This window comes from Arachis ipaensis, chromosome B2, assembly GCF_059453495.1.
Source record: "Arachis ipaensis isolate K30076 ecotype BB chromosome B2, ASM5945349v1, whole genome shotgun sequence".
NCBI classification, from domain to species: domain Eukaryota; kingdom Viridiplantae; phylum Streptophyta; class Magnoliopsida; order Fabales; family Fabaceae; genus Arachis; species Arachis ipaensis.
This window is the reverse complement of record NC_142437.1, coordinates 117606762-117619685: the sequence shown is the minus strand read 5'-3', so window position 1 is coordinate 117619685 and position 12924 is coordinate 117606762. Positions and strand designations below refer to the sequence as shown.

Sequence of the window (12924 nt, the reverse complement as noted above, 5' to 3'; positions counted from 1 at the left end):
TAATGGTTATCTGAAAGAGAAATTACATGCTCTCTGACGGCTGGTTTACACTACTCTGTTCTGTGCGTCCTTGAGAGGAAGGATCATCACTTCCCAAGTTCACAGCCGGTATTCTAAACAGATTTCATGTTATTCAGACAAAATAAGATACAGGTATAAAATACACCCAAATGAATGCACAAGATACAACCAATCGAATGGACAATATACACCCAACACAACAAACGAAATATCCCAACTTAATAAACAACATACACCCAACTTGATCCACAAAATACACCCAAATGGTTCCACAAAATACACCCAAATGATAACAAGATTTTATTAAATAAAGCTTCTTACGTTTCAGAGGAGACATAGCGACCTTCTGTCGATCGCAGGTCAGCTTCGTTCTCCCTGCGAAACAAGAAACAATTATTAGCAAAGAAAATACACCAAAATCTGAAATATAAACCCCAACAAGACATACCCCTCTGCAGCAGATTTTTCAACGTTTCCCCTTAGCAATTCATCTAGATCTTCACTTGATATTTCATATCTCTCACTACATTCATAAAAGAAGATGTTAACAAAAATAATTACGATGATAGACGGTAATATAGCTAACGAGGTACTGTACCCATCAAAGTGTTGATCTTCTTCAGGGGATGAATGCTCAACAACAACTTTTTTTCTTTTTGGATTGTGTTCTGGGTGGAAAAAAAAAGTATGAATCAGAAATAAAAAATTAATTTTATCACAGAATATTATCCAAATAAGTGCTTATTTTTTTGGTGTTGTTTTTGTCTTTTTCTTTTTCTTTTGCTTCTCCACCGGTGATGATTCTTCACTTCTATAAGTTAATAAGACACACTTCAGTTAATACATGAAATCTTTATAATGAAGCCAAAAGAAAGGAGTAATAATTTCAGAATATTACTCATCAGTTGATTCAGATTCAGATTCTGAATCAGAATCTGACTCCTCTTGACTCTTCTTTCTTTTTCTGGAGTCCATTCTGTAAAACAAACAATCATTATTTAGAACATACTAAAGATATAAAATACACCCAAATGAATGCATAAGATACACCCAACTGTATGGACAATATACACCCAACGCAGCAAACGAAATACACCCAACTTAATAAACTACATACACCCAACTTGATCAACAAAATACACCCAAATATTTTCAAAAAATACACCCAACTCGACAAAGAAATTACACCGAAGTATGGTACTTACTTTTTCCCCTTTTTGCTGGGGTGTTTTCTTGGTGAATCCTCTGAGTCTTCTTGAGTCTCAAACTCAGAGGTAGAACTGTCACTATCAGTTGTTTCTTCCTCCGAAGACGATGTTGAACTTGCCTTCCTTTTTTTTGTTTTTTTTATTTGTTGTTTTTTTTTTCTGTTTTCTCTGTTTTTTTATTTTCTCTCTTGTTTGCGCCATGTTTACAATCCCCTGAAACATCAGATAATTTATTTAGCAGCATTCAGATAAATAAATATACACCCAACATATTATGTTCAACTTACCAAAATTTTCTCTGTTTCTGCATTCATTCTTTCGACCAACTGCTCCTTACTCCAGTTGGCAATCTAGGATTTTGGCGGTCTTTCAGCCCTCTTCTTGCCTTTATTTTTAGAAAGATGAAAATATATTATCATCAGGGCAAAGAGGCAGCCATCAATTGCCTTCTTCTTTTTCTCCTTGTAGTCGGTTATGCCCTTGACGATAAAGGTCAAAACATGCCCTCCCCAGTTTCGCTCCGTTATGCTGTCCATCTGAAAAATTGGGGCCAGGTGTACAGGCGAGATTTTGTTTATTGTCGTTGGCAAAAGGAACGCCATCTGTATATAGAGGATGAAAATCCTCTTGAACATTAGGCGTTCCTCTTCGTTACCAACGCCGATATCCATCATCTCATCGGTAAGACTTTTGAGGGTCTTACCCTGGAATCTTCTAAAAATTATTTTGTCATCCTCAGAAAGTTTCTTATACTCGACTTTCTGAGGAAACAGATCTCCTACAAAAAGGAAAACAACAAAGTATCAAAGTCGGTTCAAATACACCCAAGCATCAACTTAAATACACCCAAGCATCAACTTAATATACACCTATAATTTTGAGCTAGTTACCTGTTGCATTGATGCCAAGCGCACGACCTATCTTTCTTGGGGTTATTTTGAAAGAACCATATCCTGTTTCCAGTCTGTTCTCCCCAAGTTTGAAGTTGTTTGCCAGCTCCCTTAACAGTTGGTGATGCACCCTTAGTGGTGGGATGTGCATCAACCCACCGAATCCTAGATCCCTCACAATCGCCTTCTTTTCCTCAGTCATGTTTCTGAATTTATCACTTAGGAGATGTGTGGCACACTTAAGGTCTTTTGTTTGGTTTCTTGCTGCCATTTTCTCTGAATTGAAAAATACACCCAATGATATCAGTAAGATACACCTATATATATGAGTCAGATACACCCAAAGATATCAGTAAGATATACCCATATATATGATTCAGATACACCCATTGATAACAGTGAGATACACCCATAGATATGATTCAGATACATCCATATATATCAGTCAGGTATCACTCAAACATGCTTCAATATCAAGCAACATTACAAGGTCAAGCAATATACACCCCCAATCTACGGAATATACCCCCAAAAATCAGTTACCAGAAGATCTAGAACAACAAGAATAACAGTAAAACGTAGAACAACAACGTAGAAGAACAGTGTAACAAAGAAGCAAGAATAACAGTAAAACCTAGAACAACAACGTAGAAGAAAAGTAAAACCTAGTTCGTAATCTGGAAAATATACAGGAATCGTAATGTAACGTACCTTGAGTATTGTTGCTTTGTTTTCGCTGGAGATTCTTGATGGAGAGTTTGATGCTGTGTTGATGGAGGTTTCGAAGCTTAGCGACGAGTTGTATATTTTGATTTTCGATTTTCGCTTGAAAACGGAAGGGTTGCGTTTTCTTCGAATTCCTTTGAGAAGTGGAAGAAGTGGAAGAGTCTGCCATTACTCGAAGCGTACGTAACCGTTTTGAGTGGGAGCGCGTGAATGTTACGCTCCATTAACTCCCTCTTCATGCGCGTGAATTGTTTTTGGGCTGGGTCAACTTGTAAAGCTTGTAACTCGTTTTTGCTTGTATGTGTAGCAGGCCCGAAAAAAAAAAACAGTGTCTGTGTTTTTGGACAAAACATTAAAACTCTTGAAAATAGAAACTAGGAGAAGGACCAATACAAAAGATGTTCCGCCAATATCGCACAATTCCAAGATTCTACTAAACAAAGAATCTTCAGCCCAATCTCATGAAACATATCCCACATTCCCACCTATTCCGAACGAAACCCGCTTAACCAAAAAAAAAAAAAAAAAAAAAAGAAAAGAAAAGAAAGAAAGAAAGAAAGAAAAACTACCACCCTAACTAAACAGTAGTTCACCGGTGTATATTGTATGATATAGTAAGAGACTAAGAGTATTATAATCTTATGGCCTGAAAATTTCAAAAGCTGTATAGATTATTATATATAATAAAAAGTATTTTTAAAAAAATATACATTGATTTTCTTTATATTCCTATTATATATATATATATATATTTTTTTTTCTAATTAACGTAAGTCAACTGGTATTGTAACATTGTAACTCATAATTTTAAAACCAAATTCTTTAATTTGTTGGTTTTTTGGTTATCTAATATACGTAAAAATCTAGTATAGAGGAGTTCAGAAAAGGATTGGCACTAGTATGAAAATTCAAAAAGAAAAAAAAAACTAATTTAAATAGAATAAATTATTATTTTTATTTATAAATATTTAAAATATTAAAAAATTAATTCACAAAAAAATAAAAATAACTTTGTATTTATAAAAAATAAATTTTTATTAACAAAAATACTCAATTTTTAAAAAATTATCCAAAATTTTTAAACTATTATTCTTAATTTTATTTAATTCCAATCATTTTCACAACTACTATCCAACGGTGAAAACTCAGGTACAGTCAATTTGACGTGAAGTTAATAACTAAAAAATGTTAAATAATTTAACGAATTTAATTAAATTTCTATCTAACCATTCTTAATTATCAACTCTCAATTATTAATTTCACCCTATCCAACTCCTTCCTCTACCAACTCTCATCTTTGCCGCAGCTGCCCAAATACCCCAAGAAGTAGGCATTCAAGAAAATACCTTGAAAGATGTTATTGCATTCAAGAAATTTTATAAAGTTAAACCCATAAAGTTTTCACAACAACCACAAAAATTTAAAAGAAAATACATAAATTATTGCATTTTTTCTGTTTATTTTATTTATTCTTCTTTTTTTACCTCACTCAAAATAAAAGAACAAGAGAAAAAAAATATAAAAAGACGCAACAATGTTTTAAAGAAAAACTTTTTAGATACATAATTAGAATTTGGTTGAATGATCCTTTATTCATTTAATATTATCTTATTTTGATTGGATCTAATATTATTTTATTAATATACAGAAATACATAATAATTAATTCATATATTTTTGTTTTTTATATATAGTGTCGGACTCTTCTGGATTCCCTGATGCATGAATCCAGATTTTAGTTTCATCATCATATCCTATCATATGTAAGCTAGATCGGCATCAGTTGAACTTGCAACCATATATCCAAAGAAAGACTATGATATGTCACGTCATTTGTTTCTTGCTAAAATACAAGATAAGAATGCGAAACATAAAGTCAACAAACTCTATAACCCCATAGTTGACTTTTTTTTCCCCCAAATGGAGGTGATTTTAATTTTAATTTTTTATAAATATTTTGTGTTAATTAATTTTTTCCTTATTCCTAGACTTTAACTATTATATAAAAAAAAAATCATACTAAACATACACTATTAAATCAACTATTTATAATATATATTAAAATATAACATATATATTAAAAATAAATTAAATAATATATATTTATATATAAATACATAATAATTTATATTTTATATATGTACGTATAGTTTAGAAAAAATGAAATTAGGGTAGCCGCCTTACTTGTCGTCAATCTCATCTTGCACCATCATCGCTCGAAACACTTTGACACATGAACCTCCACTTTGTGAGGTATAGACTAAATGCAAAGCACCTTCATTAACGGAAAAATTATAACTACTTAATTCAAATTTCAACTAAATTTAAATTGACTTTTAAAAAGTTTCTGTTTAATCTAACTAACTAACTCAATAATTACAAGAAGCACTATATTTAAAAGCAAAATTAAGAAAAGTCAGACACAACTACAGAAGTTATCAATTGAATCTGATGACCCAAATTATGTTTTGTTTCTACTACATCTACATATATACATGTATAATACAGGGAAATTATATTATTATTGAAGCCAATAACCATATACCCAAACCACCATGAACTACCTACTACTTCTTCTACTTGCTTTCTTAGCTTGTGCAAGCATTCATGTTCTAATAATCTTCATCTTAGGCACCAAAAAATCCAAATCCTCTAAGGATCCACCAGGGCCTAACCCTTTTCCAATCATAGGAAACATCTTAGAACTTGGTAACCAACCTCACCAATCACTTGCTAAGCTTTCTCAAAATTATGGACCCATAATGAGCCTAAATCTTGGTAGCATAAAAACTATAGTTATATCCTCGCCAAAATTAGCTAAAGAAATTCTCCATAAACATGACCTAATCCTCTCTAATAGATCAATCCCAGATACTATTAGAGCACTTGATCATCACATATTTTCAATGGTGTGGATGCCACCTACAAATCAATGGAGGATTCTTAGGAGGGCTTGTGCTAACAAAGTGTTCTCACCCCAACTTCTTGATTCTACACAAATTCTTCGTCAAAAGAAGGTGCAAGAATTGTTGGATTTTGTGAATGAAAAAAGTGAAAAAGGCGAAACTTTAGATATCGGTGAAGCTACTTTTATAACCGTGCTTAATTCTATATCAAACACTTTTTTTTCTATGGATTTGGGTCATTACAATAGTTCTAATAAGCCACAAGAGTTCAAGGACATATTTTTTGGTATTATGAAAGAAGCTGGAAGGCCTAATGTTGTGGATTTTTTCCCAATGCTTCGCAAGCTTGATCCACAAGGTGCACGTGCAAGGATGAACAAGTATTTTGGAAAGTTGATTGATTTTTTTGATGGTCTTGTTGAAGAAAGGTTAGGAAGGGAAAGGAAATTATCTAACGATGTGTTAGATTCTTTGTTGGAAGTCATGATGGAAGACAACTCACAAGTTACCCGCCCTCATTTATTGCATTTATTTTTGGTAAGTATCTTAAATCTTAATTTCCTTTTCTTTTGTTGGTAAGATTAGAAAAATAATAAAAAATAGTCAATAATTCATATATATACAATTTATGTCGGATGTTGGTGTGATAACAGTATAACTCATTAACTCGTGTTTGCAAGTGGGGCAGGTTTTGTTCAGGATAGGGGGTGAGGTCAGGATCTGGGTGTTTGCCTGTTTGGTTTAGTGTTAATTTAGTTTGATGTTACATGTGTTACTGTTTAGTTTTTGTGTTTTTTACTTTTTTTTTTTTTTTTCTTTGAAGTCCTGCCTCATGTTTCCTGATTTGTGGGTTAGTGAGAGTTAGTATCATAAAAAAAAAAAAAGTAAATTATATTTTTGTTCCTAAAATTTGACAAAAAATTTAAAAATATCGTTAAATTTTATTTTGTTTTAATTGTATCTCAAAAGTTTTTGATTTACATCAAATATACCTCGACGGTTAAACTTTCAAAAAAATTTAAGACCAATCTAATAATAATGCAAGAAAATTATGCTTGATTTGCTTGTATTAAGGAATTGTTCTTATGAAATTGTTGTTGAATCAGTCTTAAATTTTTAAAATATTAGCCGTCAAGAATATATTTGATGCAAATCGAAAACTTTTGAAACAAAATAAAATTTAGAAATATTTTTAAAATTTTTGTCAAACTTCAAATAAAAAGGTATAATTTACTCAAAAAAAAATGATGAGGAATGCTAGGGGGCCAGCAACTTTGTGATTTGTAGCCATCAAATAGCCATCAATGATGGTTTTAATGGTGTGAGATGAGTGTAAGATTTCATTCAATGGCTCACTTTTTTTTGCTGGTTACATGCTGGCCAGAATTTAACAAAGTTGCTGGCCCCTAGACTTTTCCAAAAATTATAGCCTTAGAGAGGAAAAAAACATACAAAACCAACCTTAGCTAATTTTAAGGTTTAGATTTATAATTAAAAATTTAATTTTAAAAAATTATTTGACATTAAATTAAAAAAACCAACATTATTCTATAAAAAAATAGAGTGAATTAAAGTGCAAAATTTTTTACTGCTCACAGATAATAAGAGAGCAAGATAATAACAGAGCAGGATCTATATATAATTAAATTGGACAGAACGAAATTGTGTAGTACGAAAATCTGACTTTATATAGATAACATTGTCACTCTTGTTGGATTTTTTTTTTTATTTTTTTAAGATTATTTTTTTATAGAAAATTTATTCCTCTGTTTTAGCGATTGAAAAGTTTTAACTAACCTAGATGTTCCTCTCTGTTTTTTTACTTTTAGAAAGATTTTATATAATTAAATATCTAAGCAAGGATCGTGCATGGACCATGTAAAAACAATGAAACATGCATAATTTAGTCAAGGGAAAAAAAAGAAGTAAACAACAAAATAATGCAAGGACCAATAACATTGTAATCTAGCCTTTTAATTCACATAAATTTCTTAATGTGTGTTAAAACTTAATTAGTAGAAATTTTTATCTTATTAATTTTATTTATTGGTATTATATATTAGGATCTATTTGTGGCTGGAACAGACACAACATCAAGTACAATAGAATGGGCAATGTCAGAATTGTTATGCAACCCAGAAAAACTAGAAAAAGTTAGAAAAGAGCTTCAACAAGTGATTGGCAAAGATGAACAACAACAATTTGAAGAATCACATATCACAAAACTTCCATACCTAAGAGCAGTGGTGAAGGAAACTTTTAGGTTGCACCCACCAATCCCACTTTTGGTGCCACATAAATCAGAAGACAATGTTGAAATATGTGGTTTCATGGTACCTAAAGATGCACAAATTCTTGTTAATGTTTGGGCTATGGGAAGAGATTCAAGTATTTGGAGAAACCCAAATGAATTTTCACCTGAAAGATTCTTGGAAAATGATGTTGATTTTAAGGGCCAAGATTTTGAGTTAATTCCATTTGGTGCTGGAAGAAGAATTTGTCCTGGATTACCATTGGCTTCTAGAACCATCCACATTGTTTTAGCCTCTCTTCTATATAACTATGATTGGAAGCTTGCTAATGGGAAAAAGAAAGAGGACATTGACATGACTGAGACATATGGGATTACTCTACATAAGGCTCAACCTCTTCAAGTTATACCAATCCATGCATAATATATGTTATATATGTATTAATATTTATAATATATGATGATGATGTATCCTTCACAAAACTTAATTGATTTTCGTAATAATAAACTGTATCTCAAAGTGTTGAGATTTCAAGTTTCTGACAAGAATGCAGCAGAGTTTTGCAGTAACTTAGGAAGCAAGAAAACGAGAATTGAGAGAAATGATGAAGGAGTAATGTGATATGAATGAATTGTATTGAAAGTGTGTTCTCTTTTCATTACTCTCATTCCTTTTATAGAAGAGAGTGAGACTAACTAATTCACTAGCTCATAACTAACTATAACAGACTTAACCATATTCAAGATTAGTTTTAATCATGAGATATATGTTAATAAGTTTGCACTTATTGTTATATATATAGTAGTGGATTCATCATTTACGAAATTTCAGAAAAAGAAAATGTTTGGTGAAAATTATAAGAGAAATCCTTCCAAAAAATTGTCAATAGCAAATACCTATATACCTATTTTGATAAGAACAATGTTAGGAGAACTAACTTTCTTAATCAATATTAGTCAATTAATTTTTTTAATTATTTTATTTATTTTAAATTTTAAATCATAAATTATTAATTTTATATCCTAAATTATAAATGTTAAACCTTAAATTATTCGTATTAACTAACTAAAAATTAGTTTCTATATATTTTTTCTTTTCATAAAAAGTTTGGTGTCCAATTTTTATACCAAAAATATCATTTTTGTTAACATTCCTTCATAACCTTCATATGTCACAGATTAAATAAATACCACTTTATAAAGTAAGGTTATTGTGAAAATTGATACTCGTTTAACTTTTTTACATAATTTTAATTGAATTCCTATATATTAACCTAAATAAAAGGTTTATTCTTTAATTTGTGACAAATAAAAGAGGATGAATTGAAATATAAACATATATATATTGGTATGAAAATTTAATTAAAATACTCACCATCAATAAAGACACAACATCATGGCGATTCAATTGAGAACTCTCTTCATTGACAAGATCCAAAAGGGAATCCAATGCATCATTGCACTCTCTAGAATCAATTTTTGAATCCCTCAAACGAATTCTTTCTTCCATGGCACCATCAAAAACTGCATACAACGTTGCATAGCGATCTTTTGTTCTTGCACGTGCACCATGTGAACCAAGAAACCCTAATAAAGGGAAAAAATCTCCCAAACAAGGCCTTGAAGATTCTTCAGTCAAACCAAACACTATATCCTTGAACACTTTAAACTTCTCATCATTATCATAATAATGAACAAAATCCTTAGAAATAAAAGTGTTTGATATTATATTTAGTATTGTTTTAAAAATAGCCTCACCAATATCTAAAGCTTCACCTTTTTTACAACATTGGTGCAAAAAATTTACCAAGTCTTGAAACTTTCTCTTCCTTAGGATTTGTGTGGAGTCAAGTTGTTGGGGTGAGAATATTCTTGTTGCACAAGCTCTTCTAAGGAGTCTCCATTTGGTTGATGAAGGTAAGAATATAATTGAGTTCTTGTTGCAATGTTCCTCAATTGTTGAAAACATGGTATAAGGGATTGTTCTATTAGATAAGATGACATCATTTTTTTGGAGTGCTTCTTTGGCTATTTGTGGAGAAGAAATCACTATGGAGGTAAGGGTGCCTAATTTTAGGGTAATTATAGGTCCATAAGTTTTAGAGAGGTTGATGAATGATTTAAGAGAATTAGAGCTATTAAGAAGATCTAAGATGTTTCCAATGATGGGATATGGTTTAGGACCTGGTGGAAGCTTTGAATGTTTAGAGGTTTGGATGAAGGAGAAGAAAAAGGTTGAGACAATAAAGGATAAGATGAGTAGTAGTAGTGTAAGGTAATCCATGTTTGTGATTTCCAATAGTGGCTTCTACTTCCCCCATAGTCCTTTAATTTGCATAAATATATATAGGGAAAGATATTTTTAATTTTTGTCACTTCATTCACTATTCACAGAGATATTTTTGGTACAATTAAAATTCATTGGATTGTTATCTAGTTAACTTATTGAGCCAACTACTCTACTTTCATAAATAGCAAACAAATTAATTAAAGCTATAATCTTTATAAATTGATTACGGAAATATTTGGTAACCAAAAACAGCTATAATTTGCATTATTTAGCATTCATTAATTGTTGCGACAATTAATTAATTCTAAATAAAATAAATTTTAATTGTTTTTTTTTTCTACCTAACATTACCCAATTGATTATTATCAACATTCAGTTGAAAATTTTATAGAACCTATTTTAATATCATTTAACGTTTAATTTTCAACAAAAATTACATTTAGTAACAAATTTTTAATAATAATAATAATATAATCACTATATACGTTATTTAACTTATATTTTTTATAATAATAATTATATATTTGTCGTTATTACTATATATATCATAATGACAATTATATATTTTTTGTAGTCACTAAAAAAATATTTATCATTAATTATATATAAAATTGTCGCTAAAATCTTTTAACGATAAAGAATAACACCTTTATATCTAATTACAAATAAATATATTAGTGATTATTTTTATTATAACTAAAAATAAAATAAATAACTACTAAAAATAACTTTTTAATAATATTTTATATAAAAATAAATAATAATAATTATAAATATTTTTTAAAAGTATTTTAATTTCTTCTACTCCCCACATAAAATCGGTAGATAATAACATATATATATATATATTCTGGTGATTAGAAGAGAGGTGGTCAACAATAATGATTAAGGTTTAATTAAGGAGTTGACTAACAAATAGATAAATGACATATATATATATATATATATATATATATATATATATATATATATATATATATATATTTTCTGGTGAGTAGAAGAGAGGTGGTCAACAATAATGATTAAGGTCTAATTAAGGAGTTGACTAACTAATAGATAAATGACACTTGTTAAAGAAAACTATAAATACAGGCGTATAATTAAAAATGGATGGAGATTAAGGTAAGATGATTTTTTCGGTGTTACCGTACATTAAGTCATTCACTAATATAATTTACACATTTTTTTCATATTTCGGTGTTATCATATATTAAGACATTCACTAATATAATTTACACATTTTTTTCATATTAAAATGACAAATCATCTTTTTAAAATTAAATAAATTGATTCTTGCACAATCGTCTTCGCAAAACCCTCATGTGGAAAGAACAGATTACAAAAAAAGTGCACTATATTAGTCTCTGATCCATTTTTTATTAACGACATGATGACGTGGACTATAAGTGAGACGTGTTACTTCATGATTTGGTCACGCGTAATGGTATGATGATGTGGTGACCAGTGACATGTGGCATGCTAACGTGGATGGTTGTGCCACGTGTCACAATGTTATTTGGCCACGTGTTCGTTTGTGTCACGTGTCGCAACAGTATTCATCCACGTGTCATCCATTATGTCATCATTATATATGCACCAAATTAGTCCCTCACTTTGCATTAAGTGACTCATTTTAGTCTCTGAAATTGAATGTCGTGCACTAAACTAGTCCCTTCATCAGTTTTTTCTCATTTTTTCTATAAATTCAAAATTCTCAATATTTTTGAATGCACTAATTTCAATTATATTTTTTCACATGTTCTTCAAATAAAAGTATTTTTATAAAATATTTTTTCTCTTGCGAATTCCCTAACCGCCAACTTGGAGTTGACGTGAAGATTTTTCAAGTACCTTCACTACCATCTCCGACCTTTTTCAATACTTTTATAAAATATTTTTTTCTTGCGGATACCCCTAATAACCGCCATCTTGGAGTTGACGTGAAGGTATTTCAAACTTCTCTCATTACCATCTCTGACCTCTTTTGTCTAGACTGCAGAGGTCAAAGATGGTAGTGATGGTGCTTGAAGTGCATTCAATCTAGCTCATTTACACATAACGAAAACGTGTATTTCATAAGAAAAAAATATTTATTTTAATTATTAATTTCTTGTTAAAAACATATATTTTTTTATGAAAAAATGTGTCTAATCAATTATATAATTATTTTTTTATAATAACATACTTATATATTACAAAATTTACCAATGTTAAATTATTAAAAAAAATTATATAATTAAAACTAAAATCTATTTTTTTTTATAAAAACACTTGTATTTAAACGATATATAAAAAAATAGAATTGAAATTAGTGTATCCAAGATATTAAAATTTTAAATTTAAAAAAAAATGAGAAAAAATTGGTGAAGGAACTAGTTTGGTGCACGACATTTAATTTCAGGGACTAAAATGAGTCACTTAATGCAAAATGAGGGGCTAATTTGGTGCATATACAACGATGACATAAATGGATGACACGTGGACGAATATTGATGTGACACATGGCACAAACAAACACGTGGCCAAATAACATTGTGACACGTGGCACAACCATCCACGTCAGTATGCCACGTGTCACTGGTCACCACATCATCATACCATTACATGTGACCAAATCATGAAGTGACACGTGT

At 30.2% G+C, this 12924-nt stretch overlaps 1 protein-coding gene across 1 annotated transcript; it reads left to right on the top strand.

Moving 5' to 3' along the window:
- Positions 1-5320: 5320 nt before the first annotated feature.
- LOC107626011 (geraniol 8-hydroxylase) lies at positions 5321-8550 on the top strand. The gene is made up of 2 exons (XM_016328773.3): positions 5321-6287; positions 7814-8550. The coding sequence occupies exons 1-2, from the start codon at positions 5400-5402 to the stop codon at positions 8423-8425; spliced, it is 1500 nt and encodes a 499-aa protein (XP_016184259.1). The 5' UTR covers positions 5321-5399; the 3' UTR covers positions 8426-8550.
- The last annotated feature ends 4374 nt before the right edge of the window (positions 8551-12924 follow it).

Excerpts from the sequence above, each read along its gene's own strand:
- LOC107626011 (XM_016328773.3), top strand. The coding sequence starts at position 5,400 with ATGAACTACCTACTACTTCTTCTACTTGCTTTCTTAGCTTGTGCAAGC. Across the intron at positions 6,288-7,813 it reads ATTTATTGCATTTATTTTTG|GATCTATTTGTGGCTGGAAC; the intron begins GTAAGTATCTTA and ends ATTATATATTAG.